Source organism: Guyanagaster necrorhizus (assembly GCF_019112545.1).
Source record: "Guyanagaster necrorhizus MCA 3950 unplaced genomic scaffold BT62scaffold_23, whole genome shotgun sequence".
NCBI classification, from domain to species: domain Eukaryota; kingdom Fungi; phylum Basidiomycota; class Agaricomycetes; order Agaricales; family Physalacriaceae; genus Guyanagaster; species Guyanagaster necrorhizus.
The window spans coordinates 42,085-68,943 of NW_025064902.1; the positions used below are offsets into that span (position 1 = coordinate 42,085).

General features: G+C 44.9%; 6 protein-coding genes across 6 annotated transcripts in view; 3 read left to right on the forward strand and 3 right to left on the reverse strand.

Moving 5' to 3' along the window:
- BT62DRAFT_326884 (uncharacterized protein) overlaps nt 1 on the reverse strand; it is a 274-nt gene extending 273 nt beyond the window's left edge. The window contains exon 1 of the mRNA XM_043180508.1: nt 1. This exon is cut by the window's left edge and continues 273 nt beyond it. The gene's annotated coding sequence lies outside the window, so the exon portion shown is untranslated.
- Nucleotides 2–1,470: 1,469 nt separating this feature from the next.
- Nucleotides 1,471–3,631, reverse strand: BT62DRAFT_934960 (uncharacterized protein; the record flags this gene model as incomplete). Its single annotated transcript, XM_043186827.1, has 6 exons — nt 1,471–1,702; nt 1,764–2,412; nt 2,676–2,910; nt 2,967–3,070; nt 3,121–3,190; nt 3,243–3,631. Coding segments are annotated over 6 exons (1,525 nt in total), but the record flags the coding sequence as incomplete, so codon positions are not given.
- A 1,285-nt stretch (nt 3,632–4,916) lies between these two features.
- On the forward strand, nt 4,917–8,355 carry BT62DRAFT_953480 (uncharacterized protein). The gene is made up of 5 exons (XM_043188269.1): nt 4,917–5,294; nt 5,353–5,732; nt 5,782–6,313; nt 6,368–7,323; nt 7,379–8,355. The coding sequence occupies exons 1-5, from the start codon at nt 5,285–5,287 to the stop codon at nt 8,198–8,200; spliced, it is 2,700 nt and encodes an 899-aa protein (XP_043036847.1). The 5' UTR covers nt 4,917–5,284; the 3' UTR covers nt 8,201–8,355.
- Nucleotides 8,294–9,959, reverse strand: BT62DRAFT_995952 (uncharacterized protein). Its single transcript, XM_043190555.1, has 6 exons — nt 9,837–9,959; nt 9,372–9,777; nt 9,156–9,313; nt 9,044–9,103; nt 8,748–8,922; nt 8,294–8,694 (listed from the first exon to the last, which is right to left on the reverse strand). Exons 2-6 carry the CDS (start codon nt 9,525–9,527, stop codon nt 8,593–8,595), a joined length of 651 nt encoding a protein of 216 aa, XP_043036848.1. The 5' UTR covers nt 9,528–9,777; nt 9,837–9,959; the 3' UTR covers nt 8,294–8,592.
- Nucleotides 9,960–11,418: 1,459 nt separating this feature from the next.
- Nucleotides 11,419–12,179, forward strand: BT62DRAFT_327122 (uncharacterized protein). The gene has a single exon (XM_043180509.1). It carries the CDS (start codon nt 11,488–11,490, stop codon nt 11,956–11,958), a length of 471 nt encoding a protein of 156 aa, XP_043036849.1. The 5' UTR covers nt 11,419–11,487; the 3' UTR covers nt 11,959–12,179.
- Nucleotides 12,180–12,455: 276 nt separating this feature from the next.
- On the forward strand, nt 12,456–13,088 carry BT62DRAFT_921866 (uncharacterized protein; the record flags this gene model as incomplete). The annotated part of the gene is made up of 4 exons (XM_043184352.1): nt 12,456–12,536; nt 12,687–12,710; nt 12,761–13,022; nt 13,084–13,088. 4 exons carry the CDS (start codon nt 12,456–12,458, stop codon nt 13,086–13,088), a joined length of 372 nt encoding a protein of 123 aa, XP_043036850.1.
- Between the last annotated feature and the right edge of the window lie 13,771 nt (nt 13,089–26,859).

The following is a 26,859-nucleotide window of genomic DNA, read 5'->3' on the forward strand; positions in this document are numbered from 1 at the left end:
GTCCTTACGGTCCGAGTCGATCATGATCACAAAAATAGAGTCCTCGAGAGTACGGGTATCGGAGGTTTGACATGATGAGAGCGTGAAATCCTTGGACAAACTGCGGTATAATAGGTTACAGCAACGTCCCGGTCTTGAGAGGCAAGTGCACACTACCGTCGATATCAACTCTCGGAGGAGGAGACCCTGATTCTCCGGCCGTGGGGAGTCGTACCCACGACTATCAAGGAGGCGGTGAATGGAGGGATGGCTGTTGCGAAGGGCCTGATGGGCATGGGACCAATCCATTCGTCCGAACGAGCAAACCCCACCATATTGAAGTGGTCAAGGGCTTGGGTGCGCGGGAGAAGCAAGCCCTTGCATGAGTTGGGTGGGTTCATTCGGGCGGTAGACCGAACACGCCCCCCTCGCTCACCCACGACTGTACGCGTTGACGATCACAAAGTGAAATAACAAATTCGTCTCTTATTCCCAAACGTTGAGTAACCACTTTGTAGCTGGGAAAAGGAGAGGGCATTCTCACCGCAGACTTCGAATCAGTTCTCCATTTATCGTTGCTGTGATTATTCACCTTGTTCGTATCCATCGGTCCGTCATCATATGGGGTAAGCCGCGTGGGCACGAGAAAAGAGAGCTATCTCACGAATGCCCCAGAGCCCTTGGAGATCGCAGCACACATGCACTACTGTAATGGGTCTAGCGCAGGGTAAGGGTAAGGGGGAGGGGGGGGGAGGCGAGTCACAGCGTGGCTTCCCCGGTAGACGCGTGGGAAGGAATAGTCAGAAATACCAGTATCGATTATCCATCATAGCGGGGAAAGTCAAATCTTGAGTATCCCCGTTACCGAAGTTTCCAGTCGTAGAAGACTCCAAAGCATTTTTTGAAGCACAAGAGAAAGAGGGTGTGTGTAGATTGCCGGGAGGGGTATCTCGGGATATATTCGGTGATACCACTAACCGTGGCTTCTAGCACCGGAAGCAATCAACTAACCTTTAATTTTATCTATTACGGCTGAGTCTAAAATCTACTATGTTATGTTTCCTGAACGCTGCAAAGTCGAAGGGGGGAACCCCGTGTCTCCCGTCGCTCGCCGCAACAATTCTCGGCCGCTGTTTCTCTTCGGAGTGCAACGCCCGAAAAAGTTCAAACCCGATTCCTCGTATCGCTGGTGGATCACACACAGATGATCGAACCCCCAGTGTCTTGACCCTATCCCGCGCTTTGATCCTTTATTTGCCAACTGATTTTCCCTTGGTACTTTCATCCCAGCTTTTTTCGCCCTGCAGGGATGTCCGCTCGGTTCGAATACAGACGATAAGTCTTTTGCAATTATACCAAGTATATAGGCCCCCCCGTGCTCCTTCCGTGAGAAGAGAGGACGTTTGCGCAGTCCCTTTTCATGTTTCATCTCCGTTACTAGTACATATTGCGTGACGTCAAGGCATCACCAGAGATCCGTTACTGATGCGTGATCTTAGACCAGAACTCTGTGCATGTATTACAAGCTATATGTACTGTTCGATGCTCGTTTACAATACTTATGGGGTATCTTTATCGTTAAAAAAAAAACAAATACACAGAAGCCGCACGGGAAACGAGAAGAAATCTATCCAACCATGCCAAATCACCAGAAGCGTGTATTTTGAGGATCTACGTTGTTTGCCATACGAAGTGTCACCACGTTGGATGTTAGACTCGAGAACTGATGGGCCAAGTCAGCGCCACACGCACGTACAAGTCAAGAAGAAAATTTCGAAACGTACCCCATTACCAACAAAGACTTCTGCCCGCTGTCCAATATACATGTCAAGCGACTGAGCGACGTACTTTTGCTCCCGGGTGTACGTCAGATCCCTGCTCGTCGCGATGCCCTCCCACTCGCCTATCTGTCCTAATGCCGTCTTCAACGCCCTCAGCCAGCCGCGCTCCCCATTCGACATGATGTATACTCGATTGAGAGGTTTCCCTCGTCGCTCCTGCCTCACTTTCTCGACGATCTGTTCAATGTTGGGATAGCAGTGGTCTAGGTACCTGGATATCTTCTCCTCTTCCGGAGCATCGTATGGGGGCACAAACTTGTCCGGAAGCTCGGGGAATGAGTTGAGGCCATTGTAGTGTGTATTCCAGCCAGCCAGGTTCGTACAGTGTTCCCTGAAGTCGCCGCGGCGGATGTGGAGAGCGATGAGACCCGGTAAAGGTGGGTAAGGCGGGGTCTGTTCGATGGCAGGCGGTGTTGGAGACAAGAAGGATGGAATGTTGAAACCGAGCAGGGATGTTGAAGTCTTGTCCTCGAAGAGCTCGCGATTGGCATCGTATGCGGACAAGATGAGTGGAGACCACCCAAAGTCTGTAATAATCGGGGTGTCCTTTATGTGTGGAAATATAGAGAGCAAAAGGGTGTCTGAGAACAGCCTGTGTAAAGGAAGTCAGAACCGAAAGAAACATTAAAGAGAAATCATCGCTCCTAGCAGACGACTAACTCGCACCGGTAAAAATGCAAGGGAAACAATCAGAATGCAAATGATACCTTGACCCAGGCTTTTGACCACAGCAAGTTGTGTCGGCTTTTATCATTAAGGGAAACCCGGTTCAATTTACTGTGGTCGGAAGCCTCGATCTTCCCAGGCTTTTTATCCGACCCGAAACAGTCGCCTACTAGAAGGCATGGTACATACCAGACATCGAAAACATGGGGCGTGTCTTTCTCAAACTCGACGCATCGGTCCGGTATAGCGTCAATCTCCTTTATCCATGTCTGCAGGATCTCTGAGGCCTCTACGTTCCCCAGCCTGTCCTTGACTGCGTTTGTCGTTAGAACGAGAGGTTCGGGACACTGCTGTCGAAAGAATTCTAGTGATACCGCGCGCGGCACATCGCTGCGGGGGCCAAATGGAGCGCCTATTATGGGACCTTTGGGGGTGGGCCGGTGAGCGGGCGGGGTGTAAACTTTGAAAAGGGGCCATTACCTGATATTAAAGCAGACAGCGGTATTCGAGACGGAATGATATTTCCATTAAAGTCTGAGTAGTCGGAAAGCTCTCTCGACCAGGTGTAATTGTCGAACACAAAGCTGTATAATCTTTGAGAAGTCGGTAGAAGTTTGATTACACTGTCACGCACGCTCTTTTCGTCGAGTATGCGAGAAGCGCGTTCATTAGCAGCTCCTGCATTATATTTCCCCATCCCGACGCTGTTTGGAGTGAGGAACGACACCAGAAAAAAAAAAGAATTCAAACACGCACCATACGCGTGGTTTCCAAAGAACAGATATTTGGCATGCTTCCCCTCTGGCGCCGGCAATGATGCATCATGCTGCGGTAACCGTCTTTCGTATTCGTGATATTGTTCGTATAGAGGGGGTAGATCCGACTCGAATGGGAGTGGTAAGGGGAAATAAGAGTTAGGAGGCTCTGGTCCCTCCCCTCGGAAGAGAAAGAGAAGTACTGAAACCGAAACGATGCCTGCTATGAGCACACGAACATATCGTTTCGTTAGAAGATTGTGAGAGCGATTTCGCCAGGAATCCGTTGCTGAGGGTGTTTTTGTTGGTAAAAGGGAAGAATCAGAGGTCCACATAAGCTGTTGGTGGTGGTGGAGGACGGAGAGCAAGTATGATTTTGTCTGGTTCATAGGACCTTTCGGCAGTTCCCAGGCTCAGATTCTTCTGCCAAAACTTCCTTTTTTGGATCTGAATCGTCATGAATTTCATCATGATGGAACTGTTTCTCCACGATCTTATGACGGGAAAAATGAGTCAATGGATGGCCAAGCATTGGAAAAAAACACCCCCCCCCCATCTGATTCCTACATATTCAATGAGCTTGTTATTTATTTCTTGTTTATTTATTTTGAGACCATGTATAATGGTAATGGGTCTCTTAAATATTAATTGATTGACAATTTCTCTCTCAAAAAACAGATAGTTTTTATCTCGCTCTCAGAGTCTTGGACTTTCTCACTGGAAGACGGAGCCTGTGGGATCATTTAACTTATACAAGTAGATCTGCAGCTAAAGGTTACGACTCGTCTGCATGTAATGCTTTTATGAAATTTTCAGTGGCTTGAACACTGATGGGATCGAAGTCAAGGGGGCTGTATTCCTTTTTGTTTGCACTCTGTATTAAGAAATTGGACTATGCAAGCACCAAGACGCTTATCTCTATATGAATGCTTTGCCTCTGGGGCCTGGGCTCATAAGGGAGAAGCATAGTCAATATCCCCGTCCGTCTGCGATGTACACCGGAGCGAAGGTAGCAATGTCGGCATATAATGCAGCTTACATGCAACAAGTGCCTGCTGGCATAGTAGCCAGATTCGTTGCTTGAACGATATTTTTCATCTCCTGTTCAACTCCTCAAGAGACTCGTTGACATTACGGCTCTTTTCACAGAGCTTTATAGAGTCATGTTTTTCATGTGAGTGAAGAGAGCAACTTAGTATAAATATTTATTGTCGGTGACCAGACGTATTATGACGTGTTACGATCAACATGCGCAGATCCCCCGCCCTCCTCCCGACAGGTATAAAAGGACAAACCCCATCGCTCCTTTCCTTCCTGCTCCCACCATCTCTGTCATAAAAATGTGCCCATTGCGCGCAGGAACACAGGAACACACCAACTTCTGCTATAGAGCCAATGCAACTTCTCTTTCCACGTAAACCATGACGTCGCAAAGTCAAAAACTTCAATTGTCTATTTTCAACTTTCAGAGTCGTTCAGTTGAAACAAAAATTAGATCGAAGGAGTGTAGTATTGTAATGATTCGAGCTTGGGTTGAGCATCCATACAAGTTATGATGATGCCCTCCTCATCACGATAATGCAGGTACGTTCCACTACCGAGACTAATTAGATTTGCATCCGAAACAGACACAGGAACCTGGACGGCAGTGAATGTTTCCCGAGATTGACAGAACGTGTCAACTCCCGGATCGGCATAGTAATAAAAATCGGCTCGACCGGCATCCCCCAGCGGTATCCCGGCTATTTACATCCATCTTAAGAGTCCAGCCACGCTGAAGTTGCGAGTCCAATATCGCCTAGATTTTGTCGTTTTTTGCTTTGCGCAAAAAGTACGGAGTCGACGACGGTAATCAAGCACTTCGGCGCAGAATTCCAAATCGGGAGGCAAAGAATTTGACTGGAGCTCTCGATCAGGTTGTTGGACGGGGAATGTTTTCAGGGGCGAGCAACTGACGTCGACGACGGAGTACATAACAAAGCTTCGCCGGTACCACCACTTTCCTTTCCTTTCCCGCTCTAATCAAGACATTTCTACTCTTCAATGCATTCCGGTAAGTCACGCTGTCTGGCAAGACATTGGCGATCCTCTAACCCGTTCCGTGTAAGCAGACCAGCCGTCGAGTGTGGCCTTTCCCTTGTCTGAGTCGCCAGTCAAGGCCCAGCCGCAGCCACGCCCTACACATCTACCCTTTCGCCGGATATCGCTACCAACTGCACCAACGTTAGGCTATAGGGAATCCGTAGTCAGTGTAGCGTCGTTCGACTCGCTACCAGAAGACGGGTCATTACCGATACCTGCTATGATGCGCAACGTCAATTCTGGAAAGAGGCCCAATGGCCGGCCAACATCTACTGACGGACTGAGGAAGAGAAACAGGAGGAGCCTTCGACCTGTCCATGACGTATTGGAGCCGAAAAGGCGGAAGGTCATCCAGGAGTTTTACGAGACAGAACGCGCCTACGTTGATGGTCTCGAGCTGATTTATTCCGTGCGTGCCAAAATGTTTCTCGTTATTACCTTTCCTGACAGATCTTTAGCATTTCCTCACTCCCATCATTGCATCTCTCGAGACTTCTCAGCCACTGCTCGACCGGTCCGGACTGACTTCTGTGTTCTCAAATTTCATTGACATTTGGAATTTTCATCGGTCTTTCTTCTCTGCGCTAACGTCCCATATTTTCCCGAGCTCGGGTTCCGCTTCCACCTCTTCTCTCCCCCTCTCCACTAACCAGCCACTTTCCCCAATCCTACTCTCTCACTTTCCATACCTGTCCCTATATACACCATTCGTTACCGCCTTTCCGACCACCATCTCTTCTATCACCAATCTCATCACCCCGCCTTCTGCAAACAGCTCTAATCCTCAGTATAGTGCTTCTTTTGCAATCTTTCTGGCTACCCAAGAGTCAGATCCTCGTTGTGGTAGGCTAAAGCTAAGAGATTGGCTCTTGACCATAGTCCAACGTTGCCCGCGATATCTTCTCCTTTTAAAGGACTTGATTGAACGCACAACACCAGATGATCCAGAGCACGCGCAATTAATGGCGGTTCATACCCTTGTTTCAAAAAGTATGTCATTTCGCACTGTTTTTAACGTCCTTTGCTTATGTCCGACTGTCCTAGTTACCCAGTCCCTAAACTCCTCTCTCCACACCCATGCGCAAACCCTTTCCCTTCTTGCTTTACAAAAAACCACACCAAATCTTCCATTTCAGCTCATAAGTCCCGGCCGCACACTCCTGAAACGCGGAAGTCTCCTCCAGATCGAACGGAGCGAGCACCCACGTGAACGTGAATTCCTCTTGTTTTCTGATTGTCTCATATGGCTCGCAAGTGAAGACTCGGAACGTGGATGGATGAAGACTGACTGGTCCATTCCCGGATGGGCGCCACAGGAGCCCATGGCTCCGTCAAGGCCGCTTATGAAACGGACAAGGAGCAAGAGTGAGGCGGAGCTGCCTGGTCTGCTTCGTTCCCGTATAAGCGGGTTCCCGATGAAGAGCCGTAGCATGATTCCGCCACCGACGAGAAAGTCACAGCTGTCTGGAGGCGGCGTCCGGCGGCAAGCGAGTGGCGGTGATGAGCGGTGGGTGTACAAGGCTCGGGCGGGGTTGGTAGACCTCGAAGTGGTGGTTACGTCGCCTCGGGAGGCTGGGGAGGAGAGGAGGTTTGAGGTTCTGAGCCCCGAGGGAAGTTTCGTGCTGTATGCGGACACGGAGGATGAGCGAAATGAGTGGTGTTCAACGATAAGACAGGCCAAGGCGCAACTTTTAATGTCATTGAATATCACGAATCCGAATTCGACGCTTACGGCTTCGTCATCAACGAACCACATACGGCTGTCGCTGCAGGCACTACCGTTTGCGCCTTCGGATCATTCTTCAAAGTCTCCAGGTAAAGGGAAGAAGAAGAATGTAAAGGAACGAAGGGGATGGGTGGAGCATTGGGTTCCGGCTATTTGGATACCAGACGAGAAAGCAGAGGGATGTATGAGATGTGGCAGGTCCTTTGGATGGAGGCGACGAAGACACCATTGCAGAATATGCGGGCGATGCGTTTGTGCTACGTGTTCAGATAGAGTAAGTGTTTATCCGAGCCCACTTTCCATTTGTTCACATTTTCATACCTTAACAGACATTCTTCATAACGGATCCTAATTCCAAAGAAGACACAAGCAAGCCTGCTCGAGCCTGCAACGCATGTTATGAAACCGTGTTCCCGCTTCTCGATCGGCCTGACGAAGAGGAAAACAGCCACGTACCGTCAGAAAGTAGTAACAACACGATAACCTCCTTAACCAACTTCCCGTCTTGGCTCTCAATGCCATCGCTTCCTTTAAGCTCGACACCCGACGCGCTGATGGCCATCTACAGGGACACGCCCAAACAGGACTACACGACCACCATCGTCGACGATGACGAGCTCTCTTGCGACTGCCTCCGCGTCAAGTCCTCCCCTTCGCGGCCGCGGAGCTACCACCAAATCCTAGAGGATCTCCAGGGCCACGATCATTCACGGTTCGATTTGACATCTCCCGTAGAGGAGGAAGGTACTATAGAGGAGGATTCCCTCGACACGGCATCTTTTACGTCGAGCAAGAGGCATACGGTGAATTTGACGGAGGAGCCTGTGCTGAGAAGGGAGGATACGGCAAGGAGGAATAAAAGGTTTTCATTACCTGCTGTGGCGTTGCAGACGACGAGTGTCACTACAAGGACAATGATTGGAGGCGGGGGCGGGGCGGTCGAGGGGAGTAAGTTGACGCATGTGCAGACGTCAACGAAGACACAAAGGTTCTCGTTGGTGCTTGGTGGGAAAGGGAGTCGGCTTTCGAACGGACAACGTAGTGAGTTTGTGGGCAAGTCGAGAGTGCAGGTGCAGGGTGATGAGAGGCTGGCAAAGGGTGTAGCTGCTGGGAAGTTGAGCGAACTCTTGGGGAAGAACATCTATGCGTAGATCGCGGAGGTGATGCCAGTAATGGACTTCGTCGGGACTAGGAACGGTTTTTTTTGATACCTTTCACTGCCTATTCATGACTTATTGATTTTTACGACATAGATTTGACAATGAAAGTATCAGTTGTTATACACCAGTAACAATCTTATTGTTTTGACGTTTTAGGGTCATCTGGACGCACTTGTTACCAACAACAATTAAAATGATGCTATAGAAGCAAAAAGACATATGGACATATATGTAAAAAGAATGAGGGCAACCCATTAAGAAGGAGAATCAAGGGTGGGTTGAATGGGAGGATCATACAATATGCTAAACTAACCATGAATCACAGTACAATACGAAGGAAACCAAAGGAGTGTATAAAAAATTGATGCGGTAAGTAAACAGAATCAAGACAGCTTATCCCATCCTTCGAGGATGGCCGTGGTGGCGACGATCCATGATTCCATCCATAAGCCTCGTTCAGCGATGTAGATAGGGTATGTCTCGTCCTGAAAATGGAACATCAGAGCGACAACCAGCCATTTCCATTTGCGCCACTTACGTTGTATTCACCGTCCCTTTGGACGAAACGCGCTGTTGTAGCAATGGGATGCTTGGAGTCCTTGCAGTACAGCACACGGAAAGACGAGTCTGGGAAGACGGGATTTGAGCCTTCCAAGATCACTTTCCATTTATACTCCAAGCCGTCCGGTCCTATGAAGATACGGCTCGGTGTTCTAGAGGAAGGTTCAGATGGATGATCCGAAATATGAGCGCCGGTGGAGACCTACGCCGATGCACTGGGGCCTGGAAGTCAGCATTCCATGACACGAGGTGGAACAATAAGAGATAACGTACAAGGACCCGCCCTTTTTGAGCATCTCCTTGAACATGCCAGACTTGGTGCCGATGGACATTCTGGTGTGTGGGTATCAGTCGAGTGTTAGTAGCGTAAAGGTATGAAGCTTACCTGCTCTTATCCACGTTCCGACCGGATTCCCAGAGGACGCGTGCGACTTCCTCAGCGCCTTTGGTGACAGATCCGTTCCTGACGAGCAGTGCGCTCCCACGTTCTGTGACCGTATAGAGGATAGCACGGTCTACTGAGTCCTTGTTGATGAATTGGACCTATACAGTGTTGTACCTTAGCGACGAAGGGAAGAAAAATGTCAAGGCTAGGACTCACTGTTCGACCTTCGGGACCAGGAAGAGCGCGCGTCCTCCATAGACGCTTCACATAGTGATCTGGCATGATATTTGAGTCGGATTCCTGGTCGTATTCTGAGCCGTTGCCAAATTCTCTAGAGCGGATAACGAAGCTGCCGGGAGGAGTGAAAACCATGGTGGGAGGGTATTGATGTTGGTGGAAGGTAGTGGTGGGCGGTGAAATGGAGAAGAAGAATATTATGCACCAGGGTCAGCCGCCATCACGTAACATTGCAAATTGCGAGTAGACAGGAGGCAGGAGGCGGATGATGGCCGGAAGCGGTACAGGAGGCGGCGGACATTTGCCCTGTGCGGCCTGATGGCTCACGTTACATCGTTAACGTTGTATTAGACTACCGATGACGGATTCCCAGTACTTGAACTCCCTGGTGGTTTTTATAATGGGTCCGTTATCTTCCCAGCGAAAATCAGGTATCTCACGCACCTCCAGACAATTGGAAGTCTTGAGCGCAAGTTGGGTAGGTAAAATGAAGACTTGCTCGACAGAAATAGTACTGAACATTGTCTTAATGAAGACCATATGCAGCAAAGTAATGTGACTCATGAATACCGTCGCAAATTGAAAAGTGTGGAGTCTTCCTGTACTTTGAGCCTTCGAGGTCCTTGTTGCCGACCCGAGGACAATCCGAGAACGCGGCGAAGTTTACCGTTTTACATTTGCTTTGACACATGTAGGCGGCCTAGGACACGCAAGTCAACCAATAGACAGTAACTGCCAGCTGCGGCAGCTCACCGCGTCAAATTACGGTCCGAAGAACACAGTCTCTGCCTACACACGTGCAGGTACTAGGGAGTATCCCGCCCTTTTGGTTCGCGAGAAGGGCACGAACTCCACATAGAAACCGATGTCGGTCAAGGAATACTGATCACCCTGGAGAGACAACAGGGCCGTTTTAGACACGCGTTTGGCGCAGTTTGATAGAAGCACGGAGATTTTGACGGCATGTCAGGTCTGAGGCCTCGGTGACAAGGCGCGTGGCCCGCTTCCGTGCTGGCATAGCGATTTTGTAGAGTAACTCAAGAGGAATGGAAACGAAAAAAAAATCTTTTCTTCAGGGTGTGCGACTGTCGGGCGTCGCCTGCGTCAGATATTCTGGATTGGGGTGACCGTTGATGACAGTACACAGACATTTTCTTTCAAGTTGAATGTCGGCAGAAGAGGGCTTCTTCCACGCGATTTTTTGGATTTTTCCATTGTCAATGGACAAGTGATGCACATGAACACCGTTAGGCAAATCTATAACGGTGTGCGCTGAGGACTGCTCACATAAAGATAATCAAAAACAAGCTTGTAAGTTGAATTCTAAGTCAATTCGGATTATGCCGAAACTCCGGTTCAATTGAGCAACCAAGGTTCTTTTCTTCCTCGCTATGACTCCCTTGGTTAAAAACGAAGTCTTGAAGGAAAACATGCCTCAGCCAAGCCAGCATCTACTGATTGTCGGACATATATTAATCAGTACTCTTAAATATCCATAAGTCCCTAATTTTAATATGGTTGCAGCCAATATAATCGAACCTGCTAAAGGTGAGTCTGCATGAGCTTTTGGCAACCATATTATAAAAGGATACAAAGGAGTCTTCACAGCTAATGCAATGAAAAATCCCACTCATAAAAGGATTTGAAAGTCTAAAGAAATTTCATATAAAGATAATACTTGGAAGTCCATATAACTATTTATAAGAAGTATACTCAATAACATTGGTAAACTACCTGCTAGAGTATATAGGAAAAATAAACTAGCTGATCTGAATCTATCCCTACCAAAGCAATGATTTCATGACTTTCTGCAATTAGTTTGTAAAATCTCACCTCTGGCTGTTTCATTATTATTCAAGTTCTTGTTGATGGTTGCAGCTTGATGCTAACTTATAAGCTGTACTGTGGATGGTGATTGCTGAGTTTGAACTCACAGTCATGATCGATCGGTGACCATAAGTCGGGCCTGTCGGGACTCGGGATTCGGCGCGCAGCTGACACGTGGTCTGAATGATTTTCACTGTTGACCGTACCAGCCAACACCAAGACCACAAACTATCAGTTCCATACTTCCTTAGGACGCGCTAATTTTTCCATGGGAAGAACTCCAAAGGGTTTTTATGGACCGCTAAGCGTTGAAACAGGTACTGATAACCGAATCCCTCGACCTTACAAGTATCACAGGCAACGGGCCTCGACTGAACGCATTTCCGTTAACTTGGACTCAGCACCATGTCATCTTTGTCATGGATCGCTGACTTTTCCTCTGGTTCGAAGGAGACAAGAGCCTTCCCATCGTTCTGATGCACAAATTTTTCTTTTTTTTAAGGGGGGGGGCGTGTTCTTATGGAATCTGTTGAAGGAATATCTCAGGCAAGAAGAACTCTCCTTCCGCCTGCTCCGATCTGCAGCCAGCGTTTCCTCCCTGCAGCACTGTCGATGGTTTTGCTTTTTAGAAAAGACGGACATGCTATCTTCAATGTTGCTCCCTGATCACCGAAAGGACTACTTGCTTCATCTTTACAGTGGACGGCGCGTGGTATATTCAACTCTACCCCAGAATTAAGACGGCGATGCGTATCAGCAAGCACTGCCCAATGCTGCGGCTGCAGGGGACCCAATACTCGATTACAAAACGTACGCTGAGAGCTGTGATTGTACCCTCGTTAGATGAAACTAATTTAGCTACATGACCTTTCGTTTCACAACGTTGTCCAAAGCCTTTGGAGGCCGTCTCTACGTAACAATTATCGAATTATCGATATCGTTTCGGATGCATACGGTATGGGCATGTGAGCCATAATCACGTTCGCCTTCTAATTCTCACCTCTACTGAATGTCTAGAATCCGTCTGAACGTATGAAGGCTGGTGGATACGGCAATCACATGATAAGTAGTAAAGTGCTGTATTCCAGTGTTCTGACACGAAAATCATTATGCCGTGCTTTTCAGTGACTACACGCTATGCAGCTTACGCCGCATAATCCAGACCTGTTCTACTTCCTGTGAGGACTCGCTTGTTGAAAGAGAGAGTACCTAACAACTTGAAGGTAAGCTGCCATCATGGCCACCATCAATCAAATACTTCTTTTCGGGAGCGCTAATCTCTGCCGTCAAATACTGGAGACGCGAAACGTCACTATCGTGGGTTTTCTGTTTCAGGTTTCAAGCTTCACTATAATTGTAACGTCTTTTCACACTACGACTCGGACAGCACCCCGTCTTTTCTTACTCCACGTATTTCGATGTTTCAAACGATCATATATCTCAGTGCTGCACTGATCGTGGTTCAAGCCCAGGACTACGCTGTCGTGGAAGGTACGCGCCGATTCGCCATAACATTACTGGCTAACTTGAACTGCTCACAGAACTTTAGCAACTCACGGCCGTATGACAAGCGCGTATCCATTGCGCAGATTGCCATAGACACGATTCTACCTCAGCTGGACAATGCCACAGGGGAATTCAGCGGTAACGATGGTGTGCCAGGAATTGGGTATTGGCAATCCGGGAATGTCTTTTCCGTGATGGCCATTCAAGATTGGCTCGCAGATACGACGACGAACAAAGCTCTCGTTGAAGACAACTTGGAACTGGTTTGGGGTTTATGGAGGACTATGATCAATACGGGTGAGTTCTGCGTCGAGATGTCTGTCGGTCCTGCTAATCGACTCTGACTTTGTGCACCTAGGGTGAGCATGGTATCATGGACAAAGATCATTCGACTGACTGTTTGACTGAAGTACAATGACGATGCAATGTAAGTCTTCGGGGGTTGGACATTGGTGGTATCAGCACCTAATAATTTTTGTTAGGTGGTGGGCGCAAGCGGCAATATATGCATACAGAGCCTATGGCGTATGCGATATTTCTATCTTCTCTAACAAATGCATTCTAAGGAGCAGAATTCAGAGTGCAACGCTGCTTCAACATGCAATCGACACTTGGACTCACGTCAGCCATTAGTGAGTGACTCCGATGTGCCGGGTTTTGGCAAGTTCTTTGGGGACAGCTCACCTTTGGGCATCTCTTGCCCAGTTCAGCCTGTCTTGTGGGCACTTGAGTTCTTTTTGGTTCAGTTCTTTTTGTCAGTCAGAGCATGGTTAAATATTGATGTATTTGTAGAGCTATCTACAGTTGTATAATTAGTCTGGTCAACAGATGAGTCCATCTCCGAGTTCAAAAGTCCTACTGAAGAAGTCAAACCAACTACTTCTTTGGCTTCTCTTTTACCTGTTCTGCCAGTTTGGCTGACGTTTTCTCCACTTCTTCTACCTTTGCCATGGTTGACTCATCTTCTTCTACCACCTTGTCGAATTTGATCAGTAGAGCTCAGATTCGCACCTGTAACCACTTTGGTTTGTTCTTCTTTGGGTAATCCTTCCTGAGATAGCCCTTCTCTCCACATCCGAAGCACTTTCTTTCATGCTTCATCCTATCAATGTCTATCAGCTGCCCTTGGCCACCAAAGGTAGTACCAGTGGTGGTCTTCTCATTGCTAGTGTTGTTGGTGGAGTTAGTGCTGGTGTTGGCATTGGAGGTGGCAGTCTTAGTGGTGGTTTGGTTTCTGTTGCATTGGTTCTTGGCAGCTGCATTGGCCTGTTTGAGGTGGAAGTTGTAGTCCATCCACAGGACCCACCATTTCCATTTAGCATAGGTGGTGGGAGCATCATTGTCACTCTTCATGATGGTGCTCTTCACCATGCTTCTGATTGCCTTTTTGACTTGGTTGAATATGATCTGTTCATTGTTGTATAATCCAGCCCTGTATGCCAGGTCTTCAAATTCTTGGAAGAACTCCAGAGCATTCTTATATGTGAATTGCTGGAGTCCTTCCCATTTTGTCTCTAGCAGCCAGGCTTCAGCTACTTCTCAGAATTGTCCCCAGACTGTGTGTTTGAAGTCTGGGTATGATGGGTACCTCCAGTGTTTGCAGATCAGATCATAGAAGTGGGGTGTTGGAGGTTCCACCAGGTCTGGGCAGCTCCCCTGAATTGGGAGGGACAGAAAAAGATTTGGTGGAGGCTGAACCTCTGGGTGTTCATGGTGAAGTGCAATGAGAACACTTCAAAATACATCTCACAGTTGTTGAAGAACCAAGAGAGATCATTGCTGGCACCCTTAAAATACTTGGGTGTTTCAATGATCTGAGATTTCAAATTGTTTCAGGGGTCCATAGAGGTGGGTTGCCATCCAGGTGAGATGTCTGGAGGTGGCATTCTTATAGTTGGAGGGAGTGTCAGGGTTGTTGATTGAGGGAGAGATCAGAGGAGCCAGCTGTGATGTGGTTCAACTGATGGTGGTGCTGTTGGTACTATGAGTACAGCTGGTAGTTCTGAGAGATCATTTTGGGTGGCATGTGGACTGAGACCTGTGGCCCAGGGATTTGGCATTGCAAGCTGAGGTGGTGGACTGACTGGCAAAGGTTGTTGCTCTCACATTGATTTGTAGGGGCTGGATTCAGGTTGGTGATAGTTGGGATAGGTTTTATTGAAAAGATAGATTACCTGTTGGTTAATTAAATAATAGAATGTATGGTTTTGCTCCTCTTCAGGAGCAGCCTCATATAACTTTCCCATGTCTGTTGCTTTCCAGCTGGTCTCTCTCCTGAGAGTTGATCAGCTTTCCTGCCAAATTCTTTCATACTCCTCATTGAGTACTGCCTCTTTTTCAAAGGGGTTGAGCATAGACCCTATGTCTGTCAAGCACAAGCTCATAGCTTGTGAGCTTGGAGTCTAGGCTCTGGTCTGAGCCTGGGTTCTGAAAGTGATTCCAGAAGATCTTTCATGTTGCTGAGGTATGTGGTTTGCATCTCTTCAGCTGAGGTTCACTCTGGTTTAGGAATTGGTGTTGATGGTTGCAAGATATCTCTTGAGCATTCCAGAGGCATTCCTGTCATGATAAACAAGTTTGAAAAAGGGAGAGTCTCCTCTGTTTCTAATTCAAGCATGTTCATAGGGTTTATTAGGGGACATGGAAAAATATGAGAGGCTGATGCTTGTCAGACTTTATTGAGAGTCAGGTCAGGGGATAAGGATATATGGGAGGGTTGGGAGGATCTGACTCTGGATGTAACCTGATTCATTGAGCCAGCTGGAGTCATAGGAAGGGGTTCAGGAAAGGTGGATGAGGGAGGAGCTGCATAGGATGTAAACAGATTCTTGATCCAACTGAGAAACCTGGTTGATTTCTTCAATGTCCAGGATCTGGCTCTGGCTGATGCAGATGAAGGTGGAATTTGAATTTGTGATAACATCATATTAGCTGAGGAGGAGGAAGATGGTGGGTCTGTGGGGGGTTTGGGGAATGCTTTGGTGATAGTGGATGTCTATCAAGTGTGTGATAAGAGGGAGAAGATATAAAAACAGGCTGACCAGAATGATTGTCTCAATCAGCAAGACAGTAATGATAATTGTGTATAGGAGTTCAGTTTGCATGGCTTGCTCAGCACCAATGATGGTTACTGAGAGAGAGTGGAGTGTCAAGCTTTAGACTAATTATCAGCAACTGACTTACAAACAAGATCAAATAACATCTAGCTGTCTTGTGTTTGGACAATCACCAATGAATGTGTAAGTCTTGGTTGCAGAGGATCAATGTATAGCTAAGCAACTAGTTTGGAGTGGAGAGTTCATGTGTAGATCAGAATAGATTAGACTTTAGTCCAAAGCTGAGGTTTTACTCTCTATCTGTCACTACTTAAATACTGTAGTTACTGTGTCTAATAATAGTTATATAGTTCATGTCTATCCTGTATCTATGCTGTAACCTGTAGGAGCCCTCACAATAGTCTTGCATCTTGTCAGTCAGTGTAGTGCCATGCTGGTGTGGTGTTGCTATGATGCATTAGTGGTATAGAAGTGATCCAGTGTGCTTGGCAATTGCTGGCATAGTTATGGGAAAGTGAAAAAGTTTTGAAATCTTAACAGCAGCACTTCACCACCTTTTGTCATGAATAATGTTTCTGTATCCAACTGCTTCAGAAACTATTCACAAGTTCTCATTTTTTCATGATGGAGGCTGTGACTGTCCTTGCTAAAAAACAAGGGCAATCATATCTTGGATCCCATTCTTGATGACTTTCCTGACTCTTCCACTCATATCTCTATTTCCACTGATCTGACCTCAGCAGTCAATTTTGCATCACACAGTGTCTCTTATCTCATCTCTGTTGACACATAGATGCCCAAGAAACATCATATTTTCTCTATAGAACACTTTAAGTTGCTTATTAAGCAAGTAAAGTGGAGATATTAACTGTTAAGCCCAAATTCCACATGACCAATAACACATGATAAATGACCACTACCTCACACTTTGGGTAAAATGATTAAGTCCACTGATGCATTGTTGGTGCTGTGTAGTCAAGACATTTGCAAGTTGCTTGAGATAAGATGGTGAAAAATAAACTTTAGCTTGAAGCTGGAGTTACTACAGTGAGAGCTACACTACTTATATACTAAATCATTATTGCTCTAAGAATATAACTGCCTAATTGTCCTTGCTGGTGCTGTATAGCATTTTGTCCAGCATTGCTAAGCTATCTACAAAAGAGTATTATCAGCTGTTGAGCTGTTACTGCTGTTACTGCTGTGCAATGATAAAAGAGATGCTTCTGTCATTGTGCTGCTGTGAGACTCACAGCAGCATAGTAGAATCTGGGTGGTGCTGTTGACTAAACACTCTCATGGTTCTAAGTGCCCAGGTCTAGGCACTCTGACTAAGCAGAAATAGAGGTCAATCTCAAATAAATCAAGGAAAAAAAAAAGAAAATAGAAAAAATTGTAACATTATCCCCTTCTTAAGATCATCATCCCAATAGCTAATTTAAAGATAAGTCTGCTGGTCTTGTTGCAGTATTCATAGTCTTTTCTGGTGTCTTGTGGATAATATATCCTCTGCTAGCACCAGCACAATATCTTGTTCCAGTCATGATATGTCATTAACATGCCTTTTGCAGGCATTGGCAGTAATCTTCCTCTGCCATCATCAATTCATTTGCCATTCATAGTTGTGGATGGCTTCTTTGGCATCCATATACTTTTTGTTGATCCATTGATTTGATTCTGGGCCATATTCTTTCTAGCTGACTAGATAGTCAATGGTTGTTTTCATGCCTCTACCTTGTGCCTTTACTTTTTGTAATTTATAGTTGAGTATTTCATCGATTTTATAGTGTTTCTCATTGTTGATGAGTTCTGGTGGCAGTGTGAGTGGTTGTTCTTGATTTGAAAAGGCTGGTGCAATATATGGTGTTAACAATGCCTCATTGAAGACATCATGAACCTTCCAAGTTGCTGGTAGTCACAACTTGTATATGGAGTTGCTGATTTTGGCAAGAAAGTGAATAGTCCCATTTGTTTGTCTGTCAACTTCTGTTTCAGATAGAAAAGATAGAGATTCATTGTATCCAACCAGATCTTGTTATTGATTGAGTATTCATATGCCAGCCTTCAATGTTTGTTATACTATTTTTTCATGATGGAAGCAGTCTTTTTGAGAGCTGTCTTTATTTCATGATGGATCTTTGCCATTTCATTGGCAAAGTCTGTTGATGCTGGCATTGTTGTGTGTTTTTGCTTGCTTTGGACAACAAAAGGATGTTGTCTATAGTTTACAAAAAACAGTGTCTTGTCTGTTGCTGAGTGAATCCTATTATTATATTAGAATGTGGCTAATGCAAGCCATTCTGTCCAGTCATCTTGGTGATAATTGATGAAAAGTTGGAGATACTTTTTAACTTCTTGATTTACCTGCTCTGTTTAGCCATTTATCTGAGAGTGATATACTGTTGAGGAGTTGATACAGGTTGTCTAAGAACTTGGAGAAGAATTGTGGGCTCCTGTCCAAAATCACTACTTGAGGCATGCTATACTTTGCATAAACCTCATCTCACAGGATTTTTGTCTATCCTTCTGATGTTAACTCTGTCAAACAGGCAATCAGAATGATCACCTTTAAGAAGCAATTGACTATGATGATGATTGCATCATAGCCATCACTTTCAGGAAGTCTAGTTATCATATCCACCAAGATGTGAGTCTATAGTGATAAAGAGATCTCATTTGGATGAAGTGAGACTGCTCATGATTGTGTTGAGGTTTGCTGCACTGGCAAACCTCACAGGCCTTGACATATCAGGTGATATCATAGTCTATCTTGGGCCATCAATATTCCTGTAGTACTAGCTTCTTCATTTTGGTGATACTAGAATGACCAGCTGTTGTATGATCATGGCATGTGATGATGATATCACCATAAAGCCTCTGATCTCTGAGAATATAGATCCACCTATTATAGCAAATCAATCCCTCTTCTTTCTTCAGCTCTCACTCATGATTGAGAGATGAGGCTATTCATTAATTCTATTTGTAGAGATCTCAAGTAGTGCTCTTGATATGCTTATGCATTTCCTCTTCTGTGAGCATAATCATTGCCTGGAAATGTTCTAGTCATAGGAGAACAACTCCTTTATTGTCATCTCCTTTTTGATTGTGGTCAGCTCTCTGACTGAGGAAGTCAGCCTTTTTGTTTGCTGCACCAGCCTTATGATGTAGTGTATACTTGTATTCTGATAATTTCATGACCTATTAAGCCTGTCATTGATTAAGCTTTTGTGAAAGTCAGAAGTATTGGAGGTTCTGGTGATCTGTCCAGATCTTGAAAATCTGGACTGCTTTAATGAGATAATGCTGCCATTCAGCTAGGGCAAGCATTATAGTAAGGAGTTCCTTATCATAGATCTCATAGTTGTGCTCCATAACAGTGAGTGCCTTTGACAAAAATGTGACTGGTCACTATTTGCCATCTTGTTCTTGAGAGAGGACTGCCTCAATGGTGCCCTTGCTTAAGTCTGCCTCCACTTGGAATTTTCCATCCTGAGTTGATATTGCCAGCACAACATCCTCAGCCAATTGGCATTTAAGATCATCAAATGCTGATTGCTGTGATAGTCTCCAGGTCTATAGTGCATTTCTGGTTAATTGCATTATGGATCAGACTATCTTGCTATAGTCCTGAATGAACTATCAGTAGAAGTTGATGAAGCCAAGAAAGGATTGTAGTTTTTTCTTCTTGGTCAGCTCCAGCTATTCAGTTACCTCTACCATCTTGACAGGGTCCATTCTCATGCTTCCTTCACTGATGATGACTTTAAGGTATTTGGTTTCTAATACCTCGAATTCACATTTCTCAGCCTTGAGGAAAAGTTGATGTTTTCTCATCAAGACTAGTACTTGTCATACTAGTCATTGGTGTTTCTCCTTGGTTTTAGACATGATTAGAATGTCATCCAAGTAAATCATAACCTTCCCTGTGGCAATGAGATCTTTGAAGATATCATTCATCATCCACTGGAAGGTTGCAGGCGAGTTTGTAAGTCTACAGAACATGACTGTTGGTTTGAACAACCCTTGGTTAGTTCAAAAAGTGGCCTTTCATTCATCACCTTCTTTGATGTGGACATTATTATATCCCCATCAGACATCCAACTTGATGTAGTATTTGGTGCCATGGAGTTTGTCCATCAATTCTGAGATCAATAGAAGCAGATAATGATTTTTGATTGTTATCTCATTGAGCTTCTGATAATTCTGTACTGGTCAGAGTTTTCCATCCTTCTTCTTGATGAAGAAAAAGGGAGAGGCCATCAGAGACTTTGATGGCCAAATCCTTCCACTAAATAAGTTTTCATCAAGAAACTTGTCCAGCTCCTGTTGTTCATTATTGCCAAGTGGATAAGTCTTGCAATCCAAATTAGCATTTGTATTGGAAATCAATTTGATAGCATGATCCCAAGGTTTGGGTCAGGTAATTTGTTGAAACTCTTTTTCTCAAATAAGTCTCAAAAGTCCCATGCCCATTCAGATACCATCTCTTCGAATGTTTTTTCTTCTTTGTTGGCATTGGCTTTCACCACCAAATCATTTGCATGATGTATTGCTTGAATGTGAATGGCCTTCTGCAGGTCAACAGTGAGAATTGTCTTGCTATCTTCTATTTCTTCATTCCACCAATCTTCAGAATCTTCATTGGATAGTTCAAATAGGATTTTCCAGCATCAATATCTGGTGAAGATGATGCCTCCAGTCTTCCAGTTGATTAATGGATTGTGTTGAACCAGCCAATCATGTTCAAGAAATATTTCCTTGGTCTCCAAATTGGTTATGGCCAAGTCAGTTCATTCTGAATGATTGCCAATAGTGAGTCTAAGCTTAATGTACTCAGTGATTGAACTGGCTTGATTCTTTGTCTCATCTGCATTGTAGACTGGGATCAGAGCAGCCATGGCCTGGATGGGAAGATTGTGCCTGATGATGAAGGCATAGTTGATGGAACTCTCAGTACACCCACTGTTGATTAATGTAGTAACTATGTGAGTGCTTCTAGATGTGAGTGTCTCAATTCAGGCCTTGGCCAATAGGTCTTATCCCAAAGTCTTGGATCATCAGATGAACTTCTGTGGTTCATACAGTTTGTTGAGCCATTTCAGAGCTCGATATCATTCTGCTTTTTGCATTCCAGTGATCATATCATGGATCACTTCTTTGGCTCAGATTTTGTGTACCCAATTTTTGAGTACAGCCTTTGCTACTGTTTCATCCTTTGTATCCTTGATGGCCTGCCAAGTCTATTTGGTATCAAAGGGCTTTAGTCAACCAATAGGGCTCTCTGCTTCTATTTGGCCTGTAGACAATTGAGTTTGTTTCTTGGCTGATGCTCATTTGATGGCATTGAGTCTAGTGTTAGCCTTTTTGATGTTTGATGAGAATACACCAATAGAACTCTCTGCTCCCATTCAGCTCATAGGCAATTAAGGTGATTCCTTAGATGATTCTGTTGTCTAAGTGGTAATATCAGATATATTCAAATGCACACATAATTTAGCTATAGATAGTACTACAAAGATAAAGTCAGTCTGTTCAATGGCTGTTTGTGACAAACCACTCTTTGATAATTTGGCTGAGTCAGCAGAATCACTCACTGCTCAGCCCCATCTTTTACCTCCTCAGCCTTGGTATCTGGTTCTAGGTCTTTGTCCTCCTTCATCAACTCAGCAATCTGCACCTGTATGTCTTCTCAGATGTGCTTGTTCTTCTTCTGGAGGCAGTCTTATGCCATGTGGCTCTTCTGGCCACAATTGAAACACTTCTTCTCCTTCTTGAGGTGATCCATGTCCATTGGCTTACCCATTCTAGTATATGTCATACTTATACTGGTTTTCTTCTTACCATATGAGAAAGTTAGAGTCGAGCCACCAGGCTTGACAGATATGGTTGCATTGGAGATAGAGAGCTTCATGCCCTGTTTCTGGTTCTTCTGTCCTCCTCATAATAGGGTAGATGATTCCACCTTCTGCTGCTGTCTTTTCCTGTACATGGCAATGATTCATGCCTTCCATTCATTGTATCCAACCAGAATACCATGTCTGATATTGGAGATAATCTTAAGATAAGAGGGTGGAGCTCCCATCTTCATATATTTGACTATTCATCCAGTATCAGCAATATCATCTCAGACTTCAGCAAGTTTGCTGAGTCATTCCAACTTGTCAAAGTAGTTGGTGGCCAGTTTATCTCTCATCTTGAAGTTCTTCATCTTCTATTTGTGAACTTTTTGGATGGCAGGATTCATGAACTTGTTGATGATCATCTATTTGAAGACTGGCCATGAGGGGTACCAATGGTATTGTCACATGGTGGACCAGAACATAGGAGATTGAAGGATCCACTATGTTTTGGTCTTGTCTTCCATGTAGATAGAAGCAAATGTCACCTTGTATATGTCAAGAAGGAAGTATGAGGTAAATACTTGGAAATATCAGTTGCAATTGGTTAGAAAGCAATCAATATCATTAGATGCTCCTCTAAAGAAGCAGGGTTCATATACAAGATTTGGTTTTATATTGAGAATTTGAGCATCAGTAGTGAGAGTGGCCATAGAATTTGAGATTCTGCCAGCTGGCAGGACCATCCATGCTAGCAGAGGTCCTGGAAACAAATGGAGGGAGCTGTCATCAGCAATGGGACTCTTCAGCAGTGGTACTTCTTTTCATGTGATCTGCCCATCCTTAATAGTCCAGCCTTGGGCAGTCATAATGGAATTGTCTTCTGTGGGAGCCACTGGAGCTGCTGGGGCTGCTTCACTGCCTTTGGCTTGATCTTTTAGAGGTTGTCCAGCAAATAGTTGCTGAATTAGCAGCCTTCATGGGTTTGAGTAGTGGCTGCTTGGTTAGGGTCAGCTTCTGGAAAGCCAAGATGCTGTGCTACAGATGGTCAAGGTGGTGAATGAGTATCAGGAAGATGCTGTTTGAATCAAAGATGCCATGTTGGATGGCTTGCTTGGCACTATACTCAGCATCCATAGCCTTGGTGTTATGCTGTACTTAGACCAGTAAGACAGCAATATAGCCATCTGGTGTTTTAAATATCTTTTATTATAAATGAAAATGGCTTATTCAGTGGCTGCATATTGTAAAATTTCTGCATGCTTGACTCTATCAGTAGCAGTATATCTTTGTCCCATGGGCAACACCAGCCAGGTGTCATCCATCCATAACATAGCTGTACCATTTTGGTACAGCTCCAAAAAGTCCTTCTGGCATATCTTCTGCATCAACCTCTTCAATTCTTCTTGCATATGGATGCTCTATGTACTTCTCCATTCAGTTAGAGGATCCTTGACTTTCTCATTGAGATTCTCTTTCCTCTCATTATCTGTGTCCTCATTGATGGTTTTGCTCACATCCTCCTCAAGGAGGGAACTGTCATGCAGGTTGTAAACCTTCAGGATAACTGTGCTGGAGCTGCATACTGAGTCTAGCATTGTTGGGTCTGGGTTGAGAAGTAGGCTGCCACTTGAGCTGCCTCTGCTGCTCCTTGACTGCTTCTCACTCTGCTGCTGCTGCCATTGCTCTGTGATACTAATGGAAGTTTCAATAGAACCTAAGTCAGAGGAAAAGAGTGGTGAAGTTTCTATCAAGAAACTGCCTGATGTCTCTAGTGGGATTGATGCCCTTGTCATCCTCTCTGATGGTTCTCCAGTCCTCTGGTATACAATCTCCTCTGATGGGGATATCATCAGTCTCTGTGATAGTATTGGTCCTATAGGATAATGAGCAGTCATTGTCACAGTTGAGTGATGCTTGTTGGTGGACATCATCTATATGAATGACTTTCTCAGCTGGTTCTGCCTAGGGATTGGGCTTGGTGGCAGAAGTGCTAGGTTCCTGGAATAGAGTGTTGGGTATGCTGTTGGTGGTGGTTCCAATAAGCATACTGGTTCTAAGGCTCCCAGAGCCTCTCCTCTAGTCTGCTGCTTCTCATGTTCAGAGGCATCTCTCAAAGAGAGAGTTCTCCCTCATGATCTTATTGTTGATACATGTCTGCTCCTGGAGGTACTCAGCAACATTGTTGGCATGTCAAACTTGGTCCTCTCAGTAGAGGACCAGATTGATAGTGTCAGCCTGTTGTGCTATATATAATGGCATTTATATATGGCTTGTTCTGCTTGCAGCATGGCTAGTCATATATTGCTCTAATCTGTCTGCTTCTCAGGCAGCAGCATGCTACCAGTGGCACTCATCACTATCATCATCAAAATAGGGGTCACTGCTAACCTCTGTCTTATAGTCAGTGTTTCTACTTTGTACTGATGTGATGTGTTGAGACCTGAGGCCCCTGATACTTCTGACCCCTTGAGCCATCCATGTGGCATTAAGAAAGTCTCTAGCATGGTGTCTAATGCTGATGCTAGAGACAGGGGTTGTTATTCTTGTTGCAGATACTATGCTCAGAGGATGAGATAAGGGTGTTGGATCTGGGTTGTCAAAACTCTGTAGCTCAAGAGTTTCTAAGGTCTCAGATGACTATCATCAGAGGTTGCAAAGGGTACTGGTGCTGCTACTGCTGCTTCTCTTCTCTAGAACACCCTTCAGTCAAGCTTCCAGAGATAGTTTTGGGTATGAGCTCTTCATCAGGTCAGAAGGACTGTCAGGTAGAGGCAGGGATGTTGTGGAGAGAGAGGTCTGGTGTGACATTGTGAAGAATAGTTCTGATACATTGGAATTCTTGATAGTGATGAATAGCTCAGATGGTTACTAATTGGCATCTATGACATAGCTGTATGATCATCAATAAGCCTATCAATGTTCCAATGATGGAAGCAAGGAGTTTGAAGAACTCATAGGTAAAGTTTGGGTCTGAAGGGTTAAGCACAGGGGGCATTCAGTTCCTCAGCACAATTGGGCTTGAGGAAGAGAAGCTAGAAGCTTCAAGCTAATTGTTAAGCCTAAATTTCATGTGACTAATAACACATGATAAATAACCACTATTTCACACTTTAGGTAAAATGATCAAATCCACTGATGCATTGTTGGCACTGTGTAGTCAAGACATTTGCAAGTTGCTTGAGATAAGATGGTGAAAAATAAACTTTAGCTTGAAGCTGGAGTTACTACAGCAAGAGCTACACTACTTATATACTAAATCATTATTGCTCTAAGAATATAACTATCTAATTGTCCTTGCTGGTGCTGTATAGCATTTTGTCCAGCATTGCTAAGCTATCTACAAAAGAGTATTATCAGCTGTTGAGCTGTTACTGCTGTTACTGCTGTGCAATGATAAAAGAGATGCTTCTGTCATTGTGCTGCTGTGAGACTCACAGCAGTGCAGTAGAACCTGGGCAGTGCTGCTGACTAAACACTCCTATGGTTCTAAGCACCCAGGTCTAAGCACCCTGACTAAGCAGAAATAGAGATCAATTCTGAATAAATCAAGGAAAAAGAAAAGAAAATAGGAAAAATCATAACATTAACAGGCTGACCTCTCTTCTTTGCATGAGTTACCAATCTCTACCAAGAAGCCAATGTCATCCACCCCAATGAAAGAGTATATGACTGTACCTCCAGTTATCACTTACTGTCTGATCAACTCCATTGAGCTAACAGCTTTCCTGTCACTGTATATTGGTTTTGATCTCTGTCAGTTATTTTTCTCTCCATTGATGATCATCTACAGGATGATCACTTTTATGTCTTGCATTGAGAGATGTACAAGTTGGTTCCACAAAACAGTGAGATGAGCTTCTCCAACCAATTTTTCTGATGTAAGTGCTAATGTCTCTCATCTTGCAGCCAACAGCCTATATGTCCACTATGTTGTTATTTGAGACCTCTGGTTTTCTGATATATTACAGTGCTCAGACACTAGTTCTCTTGGAGTTGTTGATGAGACTGATATTTCTTGACAAGCAGAATACTGATCAACTCTGAGAGTATCATGCAGCAGTGGAGGAAGCAGACAGGAGGGGTGAGTTCAGTGAAGGACTCATCTCTGAACTTGCCTCTTCTGTTGGCTCTGGACCCAGTAATCAAGGACAGTTTGCCAGCAACAGTAAAACTCCAGGTGCCATCTATCTTAGACCTGTCCAATGACTCTCTCATAGAAGACAGCAGAGACAGTGGGAATGATGACAACCTGACTAGGGTGCCTTTTGAGATGCCCAAAAGATATTACAAAGTGGAAGATGTTAAGCCCAAGTCTCATGTGACTATCAACACATGATAAACAGTTCGGTACCTCGCACTTTGGATATGTCTGACTGAGTTCACTGAGGTTAATAGCAGAAGTGAATCAAGGCTCAAGTAGTAAGAGCTCAAGAGTAGTTTGGTGAAGATAAACTTTAGTTCGAGACTGGGGTGTTACATCGAGAACTAAACTACTTAAATACTATTCTGTTATCGCATTATAAATAACTGTTCACAAAAGATATTGTCTGCTGTAGAGCTGTTTCCCCTACCATTGCCAGGCTCTCCACAAAAGCTGTTGTCTTGCTGCAGAGCTGTGGTCATGCACTGCAATTTGGGGACAAAAGGAGCATTGTCTCTCCCTTCACAGCACACAGCAGTGTAGTAGGAGAATGACTGGTTGGGCTGCTGAGCTAAGCATTCCCACAGTCATAAACGCTGGCTAGGCACCCTAACTAAGCAAAGATAGGAGTCATTTCTGAGGGAAAAGAAAGAAAAATAGGAAGAAAATGGGAAAATCATAACATTACCCCCTCCTTAAGACCATCGTCCTGATGGTTAAGTTAGGGGAGACCCCCTCCCTCTGCAGGAGGTGGCTGATCTGCTGGACCCATCTATCGGAGGTTCATAAAGACTTTGGCTGTGCCATCATCTGCTCCTTTCATTGTTATGTCATGACTTTCGATCTGTGGCAGGCTGCCTGTTGATCCATCGTGTATTTGAGACACATTGCTTCTCGTTGTATGTCCCATAGTAATTTTGTTGTTTCATAGTTTGTAATCCTAGATGGCATCCTCCACATTCATGTTTTTCTCATTGACCCATTGATTAGATTCTGGACCGTAACCCTTCCAGCTGACTAGATAGTCAATGGTTGTTTTCATGCCTCTGCCTTGTGCTTTGACCTTTCGGGTTTTATGGTTTAGAACTTCATTGATT